The 24,414-nt window shown below is 36.0% G+C and overlaps 2 protein-coding genes and 1 non-coding gene across 3 annotated transcripts; 1 reads left to right on the forward strand and 2 right to left on the reverse strand.

Moving 5' to 3' along the window:
* Positions 1–1,228: 1,228 nt before the first annotated feature.
* Positions 1,229–1,335, reverse strand: LOC121253785. The gene has a single exon (XR_005938503.1). It is a non-coding gene; the product is annotated as a small nucleolar RNA R71 (small nucleolar RNA).
* A 9,490-nt stretch (positions 1,336–10,825) lies between these two features.
* On the reverse strand, positions 10,826–13,360 carry LOC121253196 (oxygen-evolving enhancer protein 2, chloroplastic). The gene is made up of 4 exons (XM_041153142.1): positions 12,902–13,360; positions 11,443–11,675; positions 11,303–11,353; positions 10,826–11,204 (listed from the first exon to the last, which is right to left on the reverse strand). The coding sequence occupies exons 1-4, from the start codon at positions 13,146–13,148 to the stop codon at positions 10,944–10,946; spliced, it is 792 nt and encodes a 263-aa protein (XP_041009076.1). The 5' UTR covers positions 13,149–13,360; the 3' UTR covers positions 10,826–10,943.
* A 2,755-nt stretch (positions 13,361–16,115) lies between these two features.
* Positions 16,116–22,231, forward strand: LOC121253195. Its single transcript, XM_041153141.1, has 3 exons — positions 16,116–16,121; positions 20,744–20,751; positions 21,130–22,231. The coding sequence occupies exon 3, from the start codon at positions 21,202–21,204 to the stop codon at positions 22,063–22,065; it is 864 nt and encodes a 287-aa protein (XP_041009075.1). The 5' UTR covers positions 16,116–16,121; positions 20,744–20,751; positions 21,130–21,201; the 3' UTR covers positions 22,066–22,231.
* Positions 22,232–24,414: the final 2,183 nt, after the last annotated feature.

Consider the following 24,414-nt stretch of genomic DNA (forward strand, 5'->3'; position numbering starts at 1 on the left):
TCATAGAATTTATTATGTTTATAGATTCAATCATACTTCTTCTATTGAATGGATTAACTCTTTGATTATGTTTGGATTAATTATTTATCTATATTGATTTAATTCTTTGCTGCAATATTGCTTCCTGAGTATAGTGTCGACATTGGATTTTCTTAATAATGATAATAATTTACGTATTTAAAAAGTGGTGAGTGCTATTTTAAAAGTGGTAAGTGCTTTTTCAAAAAGTTACATTTGGTTTAATCTTTGTTTATAAAGCTATACCTTCCGATTGGAAATTTTGGGAATTGCGTTCCCAATTTAGTTATTTAATGAATTAAGAATAATTAAAATATCAGATTTGTGTAAGGAATTCTCGACGCTTTCCTGTTTGTCAAATTTGAGTATTTTTTCTGTTAGTCACTTTGCTTCACTTTAATTTACATTTAAAATTAATTTTTATTCTTCAATAATTATTTAATATTTTTCTTTAGTTTCTTTGTTACTTCTACTATTCTTTTAATTTGTCTCTCTATGGAATCGACACTCAAAGTTGTGCTACACCTAACACGTTATTCTTTGTACATAATCAAATTTTGATGTCGTTGCCAGGGAGACGGCAAAAGAATTGCTAGATAATTTTTCTTTTCAGCAGTTTGTAAAGGCAGTAACTTCGTTCCTTCTTTTAGATTGTTGCATTATTTTTTTTTCTTCTTTCTTTTTATAGTATTTTTATTATTTTAGTATTTTATTACCTTACATGCACAAATATAGAGACACCTTAGGTAGATTTGCTTGTAGGCCTGTGTAAGAGTCAAAATCAAATTTTTTAAATCCTTTATTTGACAATCCATCTAGTCCTGATGAAATGAGTGAACACGAAGATCAACCCATTAGAACTCTTCATGATTACCTCCACCCTACACGAATAGCCACACTATCATGCGTCATGTTTCCAGCTAATACTCACCAACTAGATTTTAAAATAGGGATGATACAGTTACCCCCAACTTTTCATGGTTTGGAAAATAAAAATCCATATGTGCACATTAGGGAGTTTGAGGAAGTAGTTGTGACTTTTCATAGTTAAAATGCAACTGATGACGTTGTGAGACTTAAGTTCTTTCCTTTCTCTTTGAAGAATAGAGCTAAGAGTTAGTTATACTCACTAAAACCACGATCTATTGGGTCATGGAATGAGATGACTCAGGTCTTCTTTAATAAATATTTTTCCTAACATAAGACCAACGCTTTTAAAAGGCAAATCTCCAGCTTTGCACAAAAGGGCAGTGAGACTTTGTATCAGTCTTGGGAGAGATTTAAGGAGTTGTTGAGTATGTGTTCTCACCATGGATATGAGAATTGGCTCTTAGTGAGCTATTTTTATGAGGGACTTACACCTAGAGAGTGCCAATTTGTGGAGATGATGTGTAATGGTGAGTTCTTACAGAAAGATCCTGATGAGGCCATAGAATACCTCAACGAGCTTGCTAAAAAAACTCACACTTAGATTGGACCTAGTGCTACTGAGAGCACAAATAAGTCATGACCAGCAGGAAACCCAAATGGTGGTTGAATTTATCATATCAGGGAAGACGATAGCCTAAAGGCTAGGGTTGAGATGCTCACTAGGGAACTAGATGTGTTAAAGACTAAAGACTTAAAGCCAACACACGTGGCTAATCATGCGGAGTCTTTTGGATCATGTTTTGTGTGTGGCGAGGTATATCACCTCGCCCAAGAGTGTCTCACATTTGCTGAGATGAGAGAGATGTATAAGGATCAATGTAATGCCTTAGGTATGTACAATAAGCCTTTTACACCTTTCTTTGATACCTATAATTTGGAGTGGTGCAATCACCCCAATTTTAGCTGGAAGTCTGAAAATCAGCAGCCTGCACAACCCCCTAGATCATATCTTGCACCATATCATGCACATTCATCTTCTAGGAGTCCTTTAGAAGACACTTTGCATACTTTTATTGAGGCACAGAGTAAAACCAATCAAAAGTTTGAATTTTTGATTATGCAAGTTATTGAAGAAAAGAAGGAGATAAAAAGCCTTGTATTCAAGCTGATGAGCTCTTTGAATGTGAATTGAGTGTGGCAAGTTCCCTTCTCAAACTCAATCCACACCCCAAGGTCGACATATGGCTCAAGGAAATTTGAAGGAGATCAATGCCATTGTGACACGAAGTGGTAAGTCCTTACACATCCCAACAACTGATAAGTCAAAGGATGTTGAAGAGGAACAAAGCAATAATAGTGTTGAGTTGCCCAAGGAAGCTGAGGTAATCAAGAGCCCAGTTAAGATACCATTTCCTCAAGCTTTAAAATCTGGTATGCGGACTTTGGATTCTAGCATTGAAATCTTGGAGAACCTTATGTAGGTAAAGATCAATCTTCCTCTTTTGCATGTTATTAAACAAATTCGTACTTATGCAAAAATTCTCAAAGATTTGTGTACAGTTAAGAGGAAGCACTATGTTAAGAAGACAGAGCAAGTTAGTGCTCTAATTGAGCAGCGAATTCCTCCTAAGTACAAGGATTCTGGTTGTCCAACCATTGCATGTAATATTGAGAATCATGAGTTTGGGCAAGTGTTGCTAGATTTAGGAGCTACCCATCTTTGGTGCTTAGTGAGCTACCCACTTCACTCATCAGGTGTATTCTACCCTTTTTAGTTACTCCTCATTCAAATTTGATTCTTAAACATTGAGGACAATGTTTCATTTAAGTTGGGGGTGGTGGTGCAAATTCAGTATTTAAAATGCTTGTTGGAACTCTGTGGCATATTTTCTTGTGTCAATTTTTTTAAAAATTTACGTCACACGTACATCCTTTTCACATGTGTACTCATTCTCATTCATAGCCATCTTCGTGAATTCACCAAACCCACCATAATCATTTTTTGCTGAAGCATTCACAGAACCTCTAATGCACTCATCCAAGCTTTGTAGTAGGATGGTGGTTTGACGCATGTAGCTAGAGAACTCTTTTGCTTAAGTATTCATGTGAGTTTTGGAGAGGATTGAGAGCCTACAAATACAGTAAATTGTGATAAGCGTTCATTGATCTGTTGAATTGGGCACTTTTTGTGAGAATATTATTATATGGTTTGTGGTAAGATGGTGGATATACTTGGGATATGATGAAGGTCAATTTAGAATTAACGTTTGAGCCTTTCAAGCCAACCCTTTGAATTATAGATCCCTAGTAGCCGATTTTGAGCCAAGAAACACATATAGCCTTTTTTTCTTCATATACCTACATCATCCATACCTCTCCACATTGATTTTTCCTACCCTTGTTACTTCCAAGTATGTACTAGATGTGGAATTTTTTTTTTTTTTTTTTTTGGGAAGGAATTAAAAAACAGAGAAAAAATAGAAGAACATGAGTTACAAGGTATTCAAGTGAGTGAGTTTCAAAGGCAAAAATACCAAAGCTGGATAAAAATAGCAAAATACCAGGGTGACATAATTGTTCGCCACATTATAAAAAAAATGAAAGAAAAAGAAAAAGAGGCATTATTCAATGATCTGAAAAGTTTGAGAGTACATTAAGTGAGAAGTGTGGTCTACTAAGATATTACATAAGATTCCATTTGCATGTACTTGGAAGTTTTTGAATCATTTTTCATTTTTTTCATATAGCCCCAAACCTAAGCCACGTTACAACCTTTTGTGTTGACCGTTCTGATCCTAAGTAAGCTTTTGAAAAGAGTGGTAGAAGTCTCATTTGTTAGTGTTCCTATCATAAGATCAATGTTTGTTTGTTGCTTGTACATAAATTTCTAATTCCCCATGAGAGTGTATGTACACCCATTGTCAACTCCAAAGAGAGAATCCTCACATGAAACACTTTTATACCCGTGAGTTATGTGAGTTCTTGGTGTTGCATGTGTCAGGGCTTCTGGTTAGATGAATATAGTTTGGAACACATACACATTCTGTGGATTGCTACAGGTGGATTGCTTGTGATAGGGTTATTGAATTCTTAAGATTGCTTTGATATGTGAATCTGGAAAGTGTGACTTGGTAGCCTTTGTGTGTAATTTTCTTTGGTCTCTTTCATTGTTTTTGACATAAAAGTTGCTAGGGACTAGCAATAAGCAAGTTGGGGGGTGGAAAAGAAAAACTATCTAACAATTCTTTTACCGTCTCCCCACCCCATCCCCGGCCAATCAGAGCACCTCTTATTTTTACTACTTTGCCCTGGCTTAGTAGATAACCAATTTAGTGAAATGTGGCAAAGTTATGAGGCTGAGTTTTTCAATTGCAGGCTTCCCACGGTAATACCTGACCTTATAGCATGTATGCTCCATCTCCGGGCCAATCGAAGCACTTCTTATATTTACTACTTTGCCCTTACTTAGTAGAAAACCAATTGAGTGCAAAGTCGCATGAAGATGAAATTTTTCAATTGCAAGCTTCCCATGGTAATTCCATGACCTTATAGTATGTACGCCTCATCCCCGAGCCAATCGGAGCTCCTCTTATTTTTACTAGTTTGCCCTTGCTTTGTAGAAAACCAATTTTGTGCATAGTGGCAAATTTATGAGGTTGGATTTTTTCAATCGCAGGCTTCCCATGGTAATACGATGAGCTTATAGTATGTCGGCCCCTTCCCCGGGCCAATCTGAGCATCTCTTATTTTTACTTCTTTTGCCTTTGCCTAGTAGAGAACCAATTGAGTGCAAAGTGGCAAATTTATGATATTGGATTTTTTCAATCGTGGGCTTCCCATGGTAATCCCGTGACCTTATAGTATGTATGTCCCATCCCCAAGCCAATCGGAGCACCTCTTATTTTTATCATTTTTCCTTGCATTATAGAGAACCAATTGAGTGCAAAGTGGCAAAGTTATGATATTGGAGTTTTTTAATTGTGCGCTACCCACGATAATACTATGACCTTATAGTATGTATGCCTCATGTCCGTGTCAATCGGTGTACCTCTTACTTTTACCACTTTGCCCTTTGTTAGTAGAGAACCAATTGAGTGTAAAGTGGCAAAGTTATGAGATTGGAGTTTTTCAATTGCGGGCTAGCCACGGTAATACCATGACCTTATAGTATGTATGCCTCTTGCCTATGTCAATCAGAGCACCTATTATTTTTACCACTTTGCCCTTGCTTGGTACAAAACCAAATGAGTGCAAAGTGAGAAAGTTATGATGTTGGAGTTATTCAATCACAGGCTTCCCACGGTAATACCATGACCTTATAGTATGTATGCCTCATGTCTATGTCAATCGGTGCACCTCTTATTTTTAACACTTTGTCCATGTTAGTAAAGAACCAATTGAGTGAAAACTGGCAAAGTTATGAGGATGGAGTTTTTCGATTGCCGGCTTCCCATGGTAATTCGATAACCTTACAGTATGTAAGCCCTATCCCCGAGCCAATCAGAGCACCTTTTATTTTTACTAGTTTGCTCTTGCTTAGTAGAGAACCAATTTAAAGCAAAGTGGCAAAGTTATGAAGTTGGAATTTTTTAATCACGGGCTTCCATGGTAATTCAATGACTTTATAGTATGTACGCCCCATCCCCGGGCCAATCAGAGCACCTCTTATTTTTACTAGTTTGCTCTTGCTTAGTAGAGAACCAATTTAGTGCAATGTGGCAAAGTTATGAAGTTGGAGTTTTTCAATCGCAGGCTTCCTATGGTAATACCATGACCTTATAATATTTATGCTCCATCCCCAAACCAATCAGAGCACCTCTTATTTTTACTATTTTGCCCTTGCTTAGTAAAGAACCAATTGAGTGCAAAGTGGCAAAGTTATGAGGTTTGAGGTTTTTGATCACGAGCTTCCCATGGTAATTCGATGACCGTATAGTATGTAAGCCCCCTCCCTGAGCCAATCGGAGCACCTCTTATTTTTACTACTTTGCCCTCGCTTTGTAGAAAACCAATTGAGTGCAAAGTAACAAATTTATGAGGTTGGAGGTTTTCAATCACAGGCTTCCCATGGTAATACGATGACCTTATAGTATTTATGCCCTATCCCAATGCCAATCGGTGCACCCCTTATTTTTACTACTTTGTCATTGCTTAGTAGAGAACCAATTGAGTGCATAGTGGCAAATTTATGAGGTTGGATTTTTTCAATTGCAGGCTTCCCATTGTAATACCATGACCTTATATGATGGAAACCAAGGTGGGCCCCGTCTTAAAGATCCTTTGCAAGTTTCAGATGGGCTAGTTACAAGATCAATGAAGCAACACAAAGATTGATGTAATCCACTTAGGACGAGTCTAACAAAAGCTGAATATTCAAGATGGGCTTGAGAGAAGGAGATCCAATGATCATCTACGTGATACAAGCTATGGAAGAGTGCAACATAAATTAGGGCCAATTATTATGATTATGTGATTGAAGGCCTTGAACTTGTTTATTTTATTAAATGGCTTATTTTATTAGTCATAGGAATTAGTCTAGAATAATTGCGCTTGAGGATGCTTGGCCCACATATGTCTTATTTCTTATGAACTAGGGCTTTTTTTAAGGCCTTGTATTTTGGCCAATGGCTAATTTGAAAAGTTACATTTTAGGAACTACTAGGGTTTCAAGAGGTTATTGTAGCATTACTATAGCCGTGACACTGTTCATCCAGGGACATTTTGGGTAAAAGGGGCTTCATTTTGGCTAGGGTTTTAATTAGGTTATAATTTAAATACTCTTTGTTGCCTCATATTAAGTTTACAAAATTTGATATTTTTTTTCATTGTGAGTTGAGTTTTACTCATCTTGTTCTTGATTGAACTTTTGAACTTATCAAAGGTAAATCACAACCGTTGTGGGTTTCCTCCTTGTAATCTGGGTTCTTGAGACAGGTTCTTCAATGGGTCTAGATTTTAATATAATCTAAGTTCTTGAAACAAGTTCTCATCGGATCTAGATTCTCCATCCATTGACTTGATTTTGGTTTTCTTGGGTGAGTTTTCAAAGTGATTGTGCATTCAAGAGATTCCATTCATGCGGATTCATATCATTATATTATGTTTCAAAATCAATATTGCACAAGATTGACACAAAATCAGCATTTCAACTCACACAACTAAGTTTTGCCCAAAATCCCAAACACTTGAAATTCTGATATCTCAATATTGTTTGATGTATTCACGAGCTGCTCCAAAAGGTCCATCTCATTCAATTACAAAAAAGGCTCCATTGGGGGGGGGGGGGGGTGTATTCACGAAATCACGTAATTTTCTCACTTCAAACAATCTTCTCAACATTGCAAAAGTTTCTCATACATCACAAATTTAATTAGATGAAAATAAACATCATAGAACCATAAGAATACTCAAAATCGAGTGTAAGAATAACTCAAACTGAGAGACCATGTAACGACCCGAAAGTAATCCAATAGGTGAATTTCCTTAAACCTTAGAAAACATTGTGAAATCCTGAAAAGATTTCACAAGTTGAGCGACCAATTAGGTTCTAGTCTGATAGCATAGTTTGATCTCGATCCACTATGATAAATAAGTTGTCTTTCTATTTAATTAAGACACTTTGGAGTAAAAGTTTATGAAAAGAATTGTACCATTAGACTCGCTTGAAAATTTAGGATTTTACAATGAAATAATACGTTTCCAATTTTCTAGATGAATAGTAGACAAGAGTGTCTTTATATTTAATTTAGACATTTAGGAGTAGAACTTTGTGAAACGAATTGTACAACTAGACTCATATGATTATTTAGGATTTTATGTTGCAATAAAAAATTCTGAGATTTTTCAAGTGAGCAGTAACACTCAGGAAAGTGCCACGTGGCAACCAGTTCAAATAATTGTCAAATCACCATGTAGGATGTCTAAATCTACTTAGAATCACTAGGATTGTTTTTTGGTTGGACATATGACATAATCCTAGGCACTCATATGAATAGGGTTAGGACACTTGTCATATGGAGATTGGTGTGTGATGAAGTGGAGTGTGTTTCAAGCTATGTGACCATGCCTCTTACACCAAATACTATTACATCCAACCAAACACTCTTTAGTCAACTAAAAGAGGGTTTCAATCTTAATAAATGCCCAAACTATTGGAACCCATCCAAAACCCTGTCTAAACCCCAAACTAAGTGCATTTTGATTAAGCGCTTTATAGTCCACAAGAACCCCCCCCCCCCCCCTAGGCCAAGTTTCTTGGACAAGTTTCTTCCCTCTTACAAGGCCATACTTAAGGTGTCATGCCATCTCATGATTGACAACAAATAGTGCCTTGATGGCAAGCCGAAACCACCCCCATCAGCCCCCCCACCCCCATCAGCCCCAACTACTCGGCTAGACTATAGCAAATTTGCTACTGCACTTTGCAGCCCTCTTTTGTCCACCTTTTCAGCACTCTTAGAGCATTCACAATAGTTCATTTGTCCTATCCTTCAAAATACATCACTAAAACCCATTTTTTTCTATTTTACATACTGATTTTTGCAATAGGTCATACATCAGGTTATCTATTTTTTCTCTATATCATTTAAATATTCTTTTTTTAATATTTTTTACTCATTTCAAATATTTATTCTAACTACTAATGAATTTGTAATATTTTCATATCTTTTGATATTTGTAATATCTCTTCATATACAATGTTATATAATTATGTCATATTTCAGATTAATCCAAATTTCTTCTAACTACCACATAGAATAAGCAACTGATGTTACTTTATTTTTGGCACAGCCATACGGTGCACCAACAAATGTTACCAGACATACTTACCTTTCGTTCAAAGTCCAAACAACTATTTGGTGGCTGAAAGTATGATGAAAAAGAGGTTTTTAATTCTGAAAATTTTCTTTAATTTTTCAAAGTTACCCAATAGAGCAAAATGCAAAATAAAGATCAAAATACAAAATCCATTAGAAGGGTCTTTTGATCAACTTTATTTATATTTTACAGAAAAATGTATTTTACATGAGTCATTGTGAATGCTCTTATGTCCACCTTTTCAGTTACCACCTCCCATCACTTGGTCATTCCCCCACCCACCATGTCACCCTCCATCTATACCCCATGCCCCTTGCTCTTCACTTCACATACTTTGCATTTTTCACTTGATTCCCAAGAGAGAAACAGAGAGAGAGAGCTTTAGAGGAAATTTCTGGGCAGTTCGGTTCTAGACTTTTTACGCTTTGCTTTACATATGCTACATATCTGTAAGCTAGCCTCTACCTTACTCTTGGTATATTTGTGTACGTACAATAGTAAGACTGATATTGTTTATATTCATGTCACTTATACTTATTGAAATTGTTATAATATACCATGTCACGTCATCAATTATCTGCTATATGTATATTTGTTACATAAATGTCATGCCATCTATTACTGTTACACGTTTATTTTGTTACATGTCATGAATGCTTGTTATTTGTTACACTTTTGTCTATTACACGAATCCATGGTATCTGTTACACGACATCATCATGGTATACATGTCATGTCATTTATTACATGAATGTGTCATAGTTAAGTCTAAGTCAGGCATGAGTCTTCATATCATTTGTTACATATTCATCTATTACATGTCATGTCATCTGTTACATGAATATGTCATAGTTAAGTCTAAGTCATGCATGAGTCTTTTATTATATCATGACCCTAAGTGTTAGGATGGGGAATGATCATAGTGGAACTCCTTTGTCCACACTGGAGCGTTTAAGCTGGTTTGTAGAATTTTTCGAGTTGATAAAGTATCATCAACAGGTTTCAAATGAGACCTAAGTAACTGGTTACTGGAGTAAAGTAAGGCACCTAACGTTAGTGGTGCCAACTACACTTTTAACAGTTTTTATCAGTTTAGTTACCATGACGTACTCACAGCTGGTGCAGATGCATGTGATGTGATGTGGTATTGGTAGAAGCATATGATCCTTGGGGAGTCATGGGGCATCTACAGTTTCACGTTAATCAAACATGTATATGTTATCAAGGTTTCATGTTAGATGTAGGCTAGGTGTACTACATGATCTTTTAGCTATTATAAACAGAAGTATGTGACATTTTGTTACATGTTCCGATGTTTCAAGTTACATCAAATTCCAAGCGGAGCCTGCGGGCGTCATATTCTACCTTTTAGGGTTTCAGTGGGTAATTGCTTTGAGAGGGGGAGAAAATCACCAAGATAGCCATCGAGAGAACCACCGATAGAGAACCACGCTAAAAAAGGACTTCCTGTACGGTCATGCACCACGATAGAGAAATGGGAGAGAGAGGTAAAGGCGCCGGAATTAACTAGTTTCATAGGGATAGAGAACCCCTTGGACAGGAATTGAGCGACTTCAACAGTCTTGTATCGAGTGACTTCGATGACCTTGCACAACGACAAAGATCGATAGAGTGACAGAGAAATGAATGAGGAGCCAAGGAGTTAGAGCAGTGAGCTAGGAGGAGGAAAGAATTGAGGTTAAACGGGACATTATTTGTTGTATTTGGGTATACGGTAAACATCATGGGAGGATGACGTGTTCGTCTCCCATTGGGGGTGTAAACTTCACCTTCACACCACATCTAGTTTGAAGGTTTTCCCTACAACATTTTACTATTCGAGTTACTTTATTGTTTTCATATTCTAGTCTTTTCTACTCTGTATTTTTTTTTTAATTTTCCCTTTAATTCGCGTCATCATTCTTCCTTACTTTCATTTGATTTCTCTCTGTATTCATAAATATAGTGATAATATTTTTGTAAATTGAAAAATACTTGTAGCATTTCTTATGATATTTATATTGCAAAATATGTGAGTCAAATATTTAATTATAATAATATTAATAGGCCTTTGAAAGATAAATTTCGAGATTCCTCCCAGCATGTCTGCTCCGACCAATTAGCTCAAACAATTAAGCAGCACTGATTATTTGGGTAAAAAAAGTGATAGACAACTTAAAATAAACATCATAATCTTAACGTGATTCGCATATACAGTCCAGTATCTCTTTTAGTTCTTAGGCAACACTGAAAGAACTAGCAGCGCTTTCCACAAACTTTCTTGCTCCCTTAAACCACCTCTTGTCTCCAGCTTGTGCCTTGCAAATGTAAAGCTTACCATCTTTAACAGCAGCAGTAATGAGTTGGTGCTTCCCACCTTCATCCCCATCAGCAGTCCTTGTCAACACAGACAAGAAGTAATATTGTTGTCCTCCGATCACCGGAGTTGCACTCTCCAATATGTTTGCTGTTGCCACTGCATCATTGTCAAAACCACCCTGACAATTTCCAACAATTCACATTAGAAGCAAAAAAAAGTAATTAGATTAGTAGAAGGCTAGCTCCAAATTAATATAATAAGCTGTCATGATTGTACCTCCGAGGAAGTTTTTCCAGAATAGGCTTGTTTCCCTAGCAAGTAATCCACCTACAACGAGCCCAGATCAAAACTTATTTGTCAATGCTCTCAATTTAAAATAGAATTGAAAAATGACCATTTCAAAGGAAGTACCGTACCTTGGAGAGAAACTCTTCGGGTGTACCAAAGTCTGTGATGGTTTTCTTGTCTGTTGGAGTGACCATAACACCGATGTTGCTGTTGGAATCGAAGTTATCCTCGTATCTAAGCACCTGTCCTGGGTATTCTACCTCTTTGCTGGGGTTCCACTTTGCGGGGATGGACAGCTTGAACCCATCTCCATTGTATGGCAAGAAATCTGTGTTGGACTTTGGCTTTCCGAATACATTGGCTGCAGTTAACCACAACTTTAATTGTTGAAGACAATTATCTCTACATCTACCGAGTTTTTCATGCTTCTAAAATGGATGACTTCCTTTTTAACAACCTTGATTTCACTACTTGGACTCTATGACTCTGTCCCTAGAATGAACCGGCATGTTAATTATTCGATGCCAGTGATGTGAATACTACCTTAAAATAGGAAAAGAGCAATTTTACTCTGCCGCTCAGTCTTACTGTCTAAGTAATACCTCTTCGTCTTACCGCTAGTTATTTTTATATTTTTTTTATTCATATTTTTTTAATATATTTAAATATTTATAAAAAATAAAAAAAAATACATCAATAAACTTAAAATCCTTCCTTAATCACAAATAAAATAAAATAAAAATTCATCAAGTGGTACATTTCAGCGGTACTAATTGGGATGGCAAAATAACTTTTCTCATAGGAAAAACATCCAATTTCAAGCGTTCACGAGAAAAATATCACATATTCACCATTCGGGATTGACCGAATTAAACAAACTTAAAAAAAAAAAAAAAAAAAAAAGTAAGCTCACTATTAAAATTATTTAAATCTCAAATTTGTCAATTTTTTTAAGAGAAAAGGCGGTCTTGTAAATCTTAAAACAGTACTAATCATTTTCCTATTCCACAGACCATGTACATTTTTAGAAGAACTCCATAACTACGAGACATCTAACTCACACAGATAAAATAATAAAGGAAAATACTGATGAAATCAATACATCTACCGACACAGCATTTATGTCTTGTCTTTTCTAACATTAAAAGAAAAAGAGCGGTGCCCACCGTTGGAGCTCCCGCTTGGTTCCGGCTAATGATTTTAGGATGATTTTTTTTATATTTTTTTATATGTATTTTTTTAATATATTTAAATATATTTTAAAAAATAAAAAAATTTATAATATTATTAAAAATACTAACTTGATTAAGTAAAAAAAGATAATACAAAAAATAAAAAACTCACAGCGGAAACTAACAAATGGCAAGGGTGTATTTTTCAGATGCATCAGTACCGTAGCACTATCCAATAATAAAATGCCAGCCCCCGACTGGTAATCACCATCTTTTTATTTACCATCATTTCATCGTCTCCTTCCAGTATTAAACGATCGAAAAACTTTTATTATATTCTTAAGTAAAATCCTTTCGGCAAAGCATGAGCCAATTTGACAAAGGCAGAGCAAAGACTAAAAAGAAAGCAAAGTACCAGCTTCACCGTAGGCTGCATCGGCAGGGGAAACCTTGGATCCTATGGAAGCAGCACCAATTAGGACTGTGAGAGCCAAGCGGCGAGAGACAGCGTTGGTATCGTCTCCATGGACCTCCTGCTTCTGTGCCCGGCAGACTAGCTGGGTGGGCTTGAAGCTTGGCACGTGGCGCTGTGATGAGGATGATGATGATCTAGTGGGAGTGGTGAGAGCATGGTGGTGCAGGAAACAAGCAGTGGAGGCCATTTTTCTCCTCAGTCACTCACTCTTCACACAAACTACTCTTGATAATTAACTCGATGGTATGTACGTAGGGTACTTTGTGTGGAATGGAATCAATGGATTGTGGCTTTAGATGTTATTTTGGTGATGTGTGAACCAGAATGTCTGGTTTTGGATGCTGGGATTGGGAAAAGTGGATGGCGAGAAGATTTGATTTTTGATGTGGGATAAGGTTTTAGAGTCTCTGATTGGTTCATGCCACGTGGATATATATCCATTTTACTCTCATTTCAACTTCCACGTCAAACTCATTTTGGATGTGCATCTACACCTTGCAATTGCAACGTTTGCACGTCTGTGGCGCCAGAAGTTATCTGACGTCTGAACAGTACGTACGTATCTGTGGAGTACTGGTAGTACTATTGGCGTCGTGGTCCGATCTTAAATGAGTTATAAATATGTGTGATCTTTTTAATAATATTTGTAAGAATGGTACTGTAATAAATATTGTATAAATCATTTTTGGTGTCATTATTCTTCTCATTTGAAGCCCTCGTGCTTCAATAAAAAGAAATGATATTTTCTAATAAGAATTAAAGTAGACCTAGATTTAAAGATTATTTATAAGTTTTAGATAAGTTAATTACAAGATTAAGAGTCAAGAAGATCAAAGAGACAATACAAAGATTAATGCAATCTACTTGGGACGAGTTTATCAAGAGCCCAATATTTAAGATGGGCTTGAAGGATGAAAATTTAATTTTGATTCATTTGATAAGCTATGGAAGAGGGTAACAACATGACTTGAAGGCTTTGCGTACTTGAAGGCTTTCAACTTATTTAATTCATTTAAAGAACTTATTTTATTAGTTTAGAATAATTGAGTTTATTATAAGTAGGACTTAGAGGGCCTATGCAAGAGCATGTTGGAAAATTTATTATTTTGTTGAACTAGAGTTTTAAGAAGTACTGTAGCGACTAGGGTTTCAAAAGTACTGTAGCCGAGTTACTGTAGCGTCATACTGTAGCTGCGGTACTATTCACTCAGGGTTATTTTTGGAAGTTAGGGTTTTAATTAGGTTTTGGTTTAAATACTATTTGTTGCCTCATTTTAATAAGTTTATGAAATTTGATGAATTTATTCATTGTGAGTTGAATTTTACTCCTCTTGTTCTTAATTGAACTTTTGAACTTATCAAAAGTAAATCACAACCTTTGTGGCGTTCCTCCTTTATAATCTGGGTTCTTGAGACTAGTTCTTCAACGGGTCTAGATTTTAATATAATATAGGTTCTTGAAACTGGTTCTCATTGGGTCTAGATTCTCCATCCATTGACTTGATTTTGGCTTTCTTTGAGAGTTTTCAAATTGATTGTGAATTCAAGGGATTTCATTCCCGCTGGTTCTTATCATTTGGTATTCAGAACAAGGTTTTCGATCAGGTCTGATTCTATTTTTTAATTTCTTGCATCCTAAAATTTAATTCTAGGGCTACATTATTCTAAGGTTGCCAAAAAAAAAATTGTAGAAACAAAAAGTAGGCTGCCAAAATTTTTAGGGTTTTGGATTTGGCTGAAATTTGCATCACCTAGGGTTTCAAAATTCTAGAGTTTAATGCATCTCTAAGTTTGTCAATTGCTTGGAGTGTCGTTCCATTAATTCTCTTCTATCTCGTTGTCAATTCTTGTATGCTTGAATTAAATTGCTTGATTTTCACAATTGAGTATTGCTGTTTGTGATTGAATTAGAGAAGAAAAATGAAAGAAAGGAAGGGAAAGGAAAAGAAAAGAAAAGAAAAGAAAAGAAAAGAAAGGAAAAAAAAAGAAAAAAGAAGAAGAAGAAGAAAAGAAAATGTAGCATATTCAAAAGTTGATACATAGTTACAACAAAAAGAAAGAAAAATATTTGTTGATTGAATTTTATCACCAAAGGCGCTGATACATATTTCTAGTTGGTATTTTGTTTTATAATTACTCTTTCCCTCATATAAATTTCTTGAGTCTTGTATCATTTTATTCCTTCCTTGTTTCTTGTTTCTTGGATCTATATTACTAGTTAGAATAATACAAGACTGTATTGTCTTAATTTAGTTCAACTAGTTCTTAAAGAACTTGAGGAGGAAAACTATTGAGGTAAAATGCAAGAGAGTGTAAGACTATTATCGGGAAAAAGCCAATTAAGAGTAAAACACGAGTGGAGTGCCATTATTTGAGTGTAAACACGTAAGGGAGTATGTGAGGTTTTCCACTAACATTCTTTTGTGCAGCACTTTACAATCTCTCACCGGAGTGGCTCTTCACCAAAGGAGATGGTAGATAACTCATCATTTGTGTTGCAATCCATGCAACAACAGTTTGAGTAGTTGAACTTGGTGTTGGGTGAAGTGAGGGATAGCATGGATCATCAAGAAGTGGTAATTAGAAATCTACAATGCATGAGAGATAGAAGGAGGAGTGAGCCTTGTTTTGAATATAAGTGTAAGAATGAAAAGTATGGTGAGTCTCTTGTTGTTAAGCATGCTCTCAATACACATATTAAGATGGATGATACAAAACAGCAGAGCGAGAACATTTTTCATACTAGATGCCACATCAACAACAAAGTATGTGGTATGATCATTGATTTGAGGAGTTGTATTAATTTGTCTAGCACTACTTTAGTTGAGAAATTAAATTTACCTACCTTGAAACACCCTAGACCATACAAGTTGCAGTGGTTGAGTGATTTTGGGGAGGTTAGGGTAAATAAGCAAGTGCTAGTTTCTTTTTCAATTGGAAAATACCAAGATATGATCCTTTGTGATGTAATGCCTATGTATGCTGACCATATTTTGTTGGAAAAACCGCAGCAGTTTGATAGAAAGGTGATCCATGATGGGCTAAGAAACATGTATAGTTTTGAAAATGAAGGAAAAATAATCAAACTTGCTCCTTTAACTCCAACACAAGCCCATGGGGACCAATTGAAATGGAAAAGTGAGGTTGCTCAAAAAAAAGAGTAAAAATGAGAGTGATCAAAAAAGAAAGAATGAAAGTGAGAGTGATAAAAAAAAAAAAAAAAAAAAAAAAAAAAAAAGTAAAAAATAGATTGAACTAAAAAACAAGAGTGAAAGTGAGATTGAGCTAAAAAGCAAGAGTAAATGTGAGATTGAGAAAAAAAAAAATACTGAGGCTGAAAAGGAGAGAGAGAGAAAAAAATGAGAGAGAAAAAAGATGACAGTGAGGTTGAGACCTCAAGAAAAAGAAAGAATGGGTTGGAAAACAATTATGAGGTCGAGAATACAAAAAAAGATGAAGAGAAAAAGAGTAATAGAAAAAAAGTGAGTGAAACAGAAAAAAGTGAGTGAAACAGAAGAAATGAGTGGAAAGAAAAAAAAAAGTAAAGAAAGTGAGAGAAAAACAAAGAGAAAAGTGAGTTTTTATACTAAGGCAAGTCTTAGTACTAACGAACTTGACATATATATATACCTAGTATTGTTATCTCTTTGTTACAGGGATATGAGGTCGTATTCTAGCGGTGTGTTCAGTGGATTACCACCTATTAGGGAGATATAGCACTATATTGATTTTGTGCTAGGTGCGACAATTCCTAACCAAACTTTCTTTCAAGAACATGAGTTATTGACACACATGAAGGGACAAGGTAAGTTGCTGACTAGAATGCATGCTAAGTGGGAGAACTATATTGATACTTTTCCTCATGTACTCAAATACACACAAGGTATAGAAAATTTTGTGGTTAATGCTTTAGCAAGAAGGTATGTCCTTGTCTTCATTTTAGATGCAAAATTGTTGAGACTTGAATTGATAAGGAATTACATTCTAATGATGATGACTTTGCTAGTTCTATGGAACAATGAGAAAGCATCATTTGATAAGTTCTATAAACTAGATTGGTACTTGTTTAGAGAGGATAGACTTTTTGTGCCTACTAGTTTTATACATAAGTTGCTTGTGTGTAATAGACATAGTGGTTTGTTGGGTAACCTTGGTGTAAGGAAGACTTTTGTTGTGTTGCTTGAACGTTTATTGGAATATCATTTGCCATTCAATGTCGTGTTGCATGAACGTTTGTGGAAGTATCATTTGTCATTCATTGATGTGTTGCATGAACGTTTGTGGGAGTCTCATTTGTCATTCATTGATGTGTTGCATGAACATTTGTGGAAGTATCATTTGTCATTAATTAACATTATGCATGAACGTTTGTAGGAATATTGCTTGCCATTCATTGAGTTTGCATATAACTGGAGTGATCATTTTGGTGTAACAAAAGCTTTAGGTTTGTTTCACAAATATTTGTGGAAGTATCATTTGCCATTCATTGAATTGTTACATGGATGTTTGCCGGAGTATCATTTGCCCTATTAGAGTGTGCATATGATAAAACCTTGCATACTACTATTTCTTATTCTCTATTTAATATTGTTTATGGTTTTAATCCACTTACTCTTTTAGATTTGAAACTTTTGCTTTTTTATGACAGGAATAGCTTGGATGAACCTTTTCAAATACTAGAGAAAATTAAAGAAAATGCATATAAAGTGGATCTTCCATGTAAGTATCATGTTTATGTTATTTTCAATGTTACTAACCTTTTTCCCTTTGATCAGGTGGAGATTCGAGGTCAAATCCTTTTGAGGAGATGGGGAATGATGGAAACCAAAGTGGGCCTAGACTTAAAGATCTTTTGGAAGTTTCAGATAAGCCAATTACAAGATCAAAAGCCAAGAAGATCAAGGAGGCAATGCAACGATTGATGCAATCCACTTGGGACGAGTTTAGCAAGAGCCCAACATTCAAAATGGGCTTGAAGGATGAAGATCCAGGTTTGATTCATTTGATAAGCTATAGAAGAGAGTAACAATAAGACTTAAAGGCTTTGGGCTCATGAAGGGTTTCAACTTGTTTAATTCATTTAAATGACATATTTTATTAGTTTAGAATTATTGGGTTTAATTATGAGAAGGACTTAAGGGGGGTCTATTCAAGGGCATGTTAGAAAATTTATTATTTTGTTGAACTAGGGTTTTAAGAAGTACTGTAGCGAACTAGGGTTTCAAAAGTACTGTAGCGACATACTGTAGCCGTGGCACTATTCACTTAGGGGTATTTTTGGAAGTTGGGGCTTTATTTTGGCTAGGGTTTTAATTAGGTTTTGGTTTAAATACTATTTGTTGCCTCATTTTAAGAAGTTTATGAAATTTGATAATTTATTCATTGTGAGTTGAGTTTTACTCCTTTTGTTCTTATTTGAACTTTTGAACTTATCAAAGGTAAATCACAACCTTTGTGGCATTCCTACTTTGCAATTTGGGTTCTTGACACGGATTCTTCAACGAGTCTAGATTTTAATATAATCCAGATTCTTGAAACGAGTTCTCATCGAGTCTAGATTCTCCATCCATTTACTTGATTTTGACTTTTTTTAGATGTTTTCAAATTGATTGTGGGTTCAAAGGATTCCATTCCCACGGATTCATATCATCATCTTTATATTATATATTAATATGTTATTTATCATTTTTATCGTTCTATTTAAATATATATATATACATATCAATATGTGTATGTTTAAATACAAGAGTAAAAATAATAAATTACATATTATAATATGTGATATAGGGAATGATGAGTAGAATTGTCTTTAGTAAAATTTTGAAGGAGCCTTTTTTCCATTGATGCGGTCTAATTGTAACTACTACAACCCCAATTGTTATTGTACTTGCACCTTGCTCTTAATTGTGGATTGATATTTCCCATGCGTTGCAAACTCGTCGAATTCCTCCAAAGTATTCTCAAATTTAATTAAGGTATATTTAATCGAGTTTTTATATTTGCAAGTTACAGTGTAATCATATCATTTATTAAAATTATCGACATATGATATGTTACTATTAGATTCTAAAAATATTTTATTATAAAATAAATCTGACGTACGTACATAATCAAGAACCTTGTAACCAAGCAAATTTGATTGAAACAACCTTGTAACCAAGCAAACAAACCATTTCAACTTGATCACTCTTTTATTTTCCTTATTGAGCATGTTACACTTTATTTCTATTCTTTATCTAGCCCAAAACCAGAATTTCATTGACTGTCACTTCAAAGCATTCACCACTAGATTGGCTTTTCTCTAGCTGGTATTGAAAGCTGTATGATTAGCTCTACTTACCTTGCACACTACAACAAATATTTTATGAATCCAATTACATTGGGCCAGGTTGATGGGCCTCCAACCCAGTGCAATCTTTTATTTTAATTGATTGTTAAAATTGTTAGTGGCCCATGGCCTTTTCGCCGGTAGTTGTTGAATTAGGGGTGTCTTCTAGTATATGTAGAGGGAAGAGGGTAGTGAGGGAGGATTTGAAAAATATTATGAACTTGCGTAGTTTTCTTTTGGGAGAAATTGGGAATCTCAAATACCTCAAGGCGTAGTTATTATCATTATTTTTCTTGATCTTGATTGTCTTTTATTGTCTATATTACTATTTTTACCACTGGATTCCTAACAATTAGTATTTAGAAACAACGATCTTATAGAGTTGAGTAATGAAGAAATTTATAAATATTTTTAAAATTATCACCGTGTTCTCTTTGATGATTTTTATAGAGATCCTATGCAAATGGTGTTTACAATGAAGTCTTTCAAAGATAAAAACTTAAAAATTTTAGTCGATTCTTCATTCACTATTACCATGAAGCTCAATATTGAATATGCTTATGGGAGACACATCTATCCAATGGAGCAACAGGAAGTGCGACACAGAGGAGTTGTTTTAGAAGATGAGGTTATGTTGTTAAGCACGGCGATATTTGACTATGGATATGTTGTTCTTGATATGAAGAGTGAAGAAGTCGGCTCAAAAAAATTAGAAGAAGGGGAAGCAACTACTGATCCAACAGAAGAAATACAAAAATCGGCAGTGAACGAAGAGAATCAAAATGGTGTAAATCTGGTCGTAACTACTAGCGGTCCTGGTTCCGAAGTTGATGTATCTGATCGTCACGATTTTTCAGAACACGTTGGTATGCAACACACCAATTTGATCAGTGAGGTGATTGGCACCGAAGTGGATGATTTGAAGGAGGAGGTTGCAATCAGTACAGAAAGTCAAAGGTTAGCATCTGAGGGAGAGAAATAAGAGATTTGGGATGCATCTCGTTGTAAGAGGGTGAAGCTCTTCCTTGGGTCTGGAGTTGAAGATGATTCTAACTCAGTTGAGCTTCATGCGCAGCTTGTTTTGGCCCAGTTCGCTGCCATCTTCCCTGACGAAGATGTTGGGGTGAGAGTGAGTGGCAAGGCCTCTCCAATTGAAGCTGCTCCTGTCAAGGAAGTTGAGGATGCCCCTGCTGAAGATGATGTTGCTGTGTATACGACTATTTTGGTGCTAGAAGAGGGAGAGAATCATGCTGTCAATGCACTCAGCAGAACTAAGATTGGAGTTCCCATGGTGGAAAAGCATGACACGGCATTTGGGTTGAGGAAGATTGATGATGAAGGCAGCGTGGTTGCGTTTGCTAAAAAGTTTAAGGGCAAGAGTTTTTTGCTCACTATCTGTTTGATGTATTGCCACTTAAAGTGGTTTTTGAGCCTTTTGATAGAGGAAGGGAAAGAACCCTTGTGGAATAAATTCTGATGGCCAGGATGTTATGGAGGAACTGGGACTGTGTTCCAATGGAGGCAACATCTTGAAGATGGATCAGCATAAGTATGTGAAGGTGGCCTACCATGGATTCAGGGAGCTGTTGAAGGAAGAAAAAGTTGGGGCCTACGGGAATATGTTGTCACGGGATTCTTTTGATGAGCCTAATTATGCTCTCATTGATATTTTTTTGCTACTAGTTGAAGCCTACTCGTTTGCTCGGAATGAAGATATTGAAGACAAACCAAAGGATAATTCAGATCCATGCACTGATGCGGTTGTGCAAGGTACTGTTGTAAAAATAACTGTGAAGAAAAAATAATTAAGAGGTTGGCTAAAAACAACTGCTGCAGTTTCGCTCCCCAGTTGCTTGATATTTTGCCCCATAAAATTATTTTTAGGCCTTTTGATAGAGGAAGGAAAAAAATAATGGAGGGAATCCCTTCCACCATGAAAACAGGTGAATGGTCTGAGAGAGTTCCAAGTGTTTATTACTGTGGTTATCCCTCTCAGAAATCATATGGGTCAGCTTCTTATTTGATTGTTAATCCTGAAGGAAATATACTTATAGACAACTCGAGAAATACAGAGAGACTTGCAAGTAATATTGATGAAGCTGGAGTTCTTGGTGCCACACTACAAGCTGTGAATCTAAGTGATGAAATCAAATTAAATCAGAATAGCTGCAGAAAGGTTTTCAAATGGGCAGTGAGACTGGCAATTCTAGTGAACGATGCCAAGGTTGTGCACTTCCTACATGTTGGGGTTATTCATGGTTCGTTCGATAATGGATTGAAGACAAATAATATTCTGATCAATGAGCATTGGGTGGCAAGGTTGAGTGACGATGGGATGTCCATTATCTTGGAAGGAAGTGACAAATTTGGGACAAAAGGAATTCAAAACTGGGGTGCAGCACGTAAGATGTTTGATGAAATACTTAAGAGAGGAAACCGAATCAAGGTCATTAAAGCTATTCCTATACTTGGTTTATTTTTTGGTGGGATGGTCCTCAATCAGTTTGGCTTGTTTAGAAATCTTACTGATGTGAAAGTTCTGCCTAAGTGGGATATTTCTTTGTTGTTTGAGAATGGCTTGAAGCTTTCATTTGCACGCCTGAAGGCACTTGCAAAACTTGTCTTTGGGCCGGATTTGGTCAACTGCAGAAGCATTGATGAGGGAGTAGTGGTGGGTGCGACTCTCTCTATCTTCCCCAACTTTTGTTTTGCAGTTTCTTGCATCGAAGGGAAATTTCCTGCTCAGACGAGTTTTCAATGCTGTCGCAGAAGCTAGAAGCTCAGAGGCTTTTGTTGCTCTCTACCTAATTACTGTTGCTGGAATTTTTATCTCACCCAAGAGTTGGGCTTCAGTGTATACGCTGGGACTTTCTTAGGGACCTCCATTAGTTTGCAGCTTCATTTTCGAGAGTGGCCAGAGTTGGTATCACTCTTGGCAAGTTTGACAGCTGATAAAGTGTCAAAACCTGCATAATTAAGTTGTTTAGCCAAAAATGAATTAAACACTTAATTATGTAGTAAATTATAAACTGGGTCAATTGTTAAATCATTATATTTTGCTCTTAAAAAGATTTATGCGGCTGTTAAGTCCTATCAGAATTAATATCTCAATTTTACCCTTTCTATTGTGAACACTTAATCCCATTTTATGTAGGGCACTATTGGAAAAGAAACACAAGGGTATTCTTATAAATACCCAACTAGTATGGCAACACCTAAAAAATGTTCTGGAAGTGGGCTAAGGATTATGAGCCGAAACAAAACAAAACAAAACAAAAAACAAAAAAACAAAAAAAGAAACAAAAAAGAAAGAAAGATGAAGTTATGGAGTGGGACATGGGACATGGGAGTGGAAGGCATAGCAGCTAGCCTCAAGCTGTGCAGCAGCAGAGTCACGCACGCGGAAGTGGAAAGGGCAGGGGTTGGATCGTGGCCTCACAGAGCAGCACGCAGGACTATAGGAACCAGGATCGTGGCCTTACAAATTGAGCTGGAGCAACTCACGTACGACGCGGGTGCAAGGGAGATCATGCGGACGGCAGGGGTACAAGGGAGAAGCGCACACTGCAGGGGCTGGAGCAGCTCATGCATGGTATAAAAGGGAGGATTTTCTGTGCGGGGCCTCTCTCTCTCATTTTTTTTGGGCATTTTTCCAGACTATTGTTTAGGGATTTTTTTTCGGAGTTGTAGTTGTTCTGGAATTTTTTTTTCTTTTTCGGTAGTTTTGTTATTACACAGAGCACCCTTTTATGAGTTGGAGTTTACTTGCTTTAATTTCTATTTTCCTAAGAGAATGATGTTAGGCTAAGTTTTTAGCTTGAGCTACAAGATATGGATTCTCTTGCACTAAACTACTGAATAGAGTGATTCTTATATGATAAAAATCATTTTATAATTTTGCAAGTCGATTTTGTTGAGACAAGTCAAAACTAGAAATTCTTGTTCTTGTTCTACTGAAGGCACAGTATAAACTTGGTAATATTTTCAAGGTTTTTCATAGTTGGTATTCATAGTAAATTTATTTGCATTCTATAGATACTTTGGACTGGAAATCTGGTTTTAAATCTTCATTTTCCGATTGTTAATGCTTACACTAGGTTGACAATTGAGTTATAGAGTTAAACCTCTTAATCAAAGTTTGGAAAATGAGGAAACATTCTTGTTGCCCAGGTGTTTGACATTTTGTGTAACTGGTTTTGATATTTCTACAATCTCTACATTTCCTATACCCATTTTATTCATACTAATATTTCTCATTTCTTTTAATTTGACAAGCAATCAGAAAACCAATTTCTCTCCATTCTTAAACTTTGTTTCATCCAAAAATCAAAACCATCATTTTCATTAATAAACTCCACATAGGCATATATTCTTGTTTCTCTCCTTATCGGTGTAAAAACCCCTTTCTTAAACATGTTCATTGCACAAAACGCCTCTCATTAAATATTTGCTCAGCATGAATGTTGTTGTCCCTATGGAAATGACCTTTGAACTCCTCCATATATTACTTTGATAGCTTCTGCACTTGGAAGACAGAATTAGAAAGCCATCAAGTTTTTGACACCGTTGTCGGGGACAACAGGTACTTATCAGGGCATTCTCATACTATTGAGAAGACATTTGTAGTGCTGTGAACCTCGTCACAGCTTGGGTGACATTCTTCTTTGTTTTATTCTACTTTTTTTCTTTTCCCTGTTTGTCTTACATATTTTTTTATTTTCTACTCTTGTTTGTATGACTGGTTGGACTAGGGACCAATCTTCTCGGTTGGTTAGGACAGAATCACTTGCATCTTTTACCTCAGCATCACTTCCTCTTGAGTCATCTTCTGACACTAATAGCACCATGGCTGAAAATGAGAATCATGATAGGGAAGTTGTAAATCAGAATAAGATACTTAGAGATTACTTACAACCTGTCAGAACTAGCACACCCTCATGCATAATCCAACCTTTGAATGCAAATGCCTTTAATTTCAAACCTGGAATGATTCCATTAATTCCACATTTTCATGGCATGGAATCTGAGAACTCTTACCTTCATATCAAAGAGTTGGAAGAGGTTTGTTCTACATTCAAGGACTGGACATGCACTGAGGAGGTTATTAGACTAAAGTTGTTTCTAT

This window comes from Juglans microcarpa x Juglans regia, chromosome 2S (assembly GCF_004785595.1).
Source record: "Juglans microcarpa x Juglans regia isolate MS1-56 chromosome 2S, Jm3101_v1.0, whole genome shotgun sequence".
NCBI lineage: Eukaryota > Viridiplantae > Streptophyta > Magnoliopsida > Fagales > Juglandaceae > Juglans > Juglans microcarpa x Juglans regia.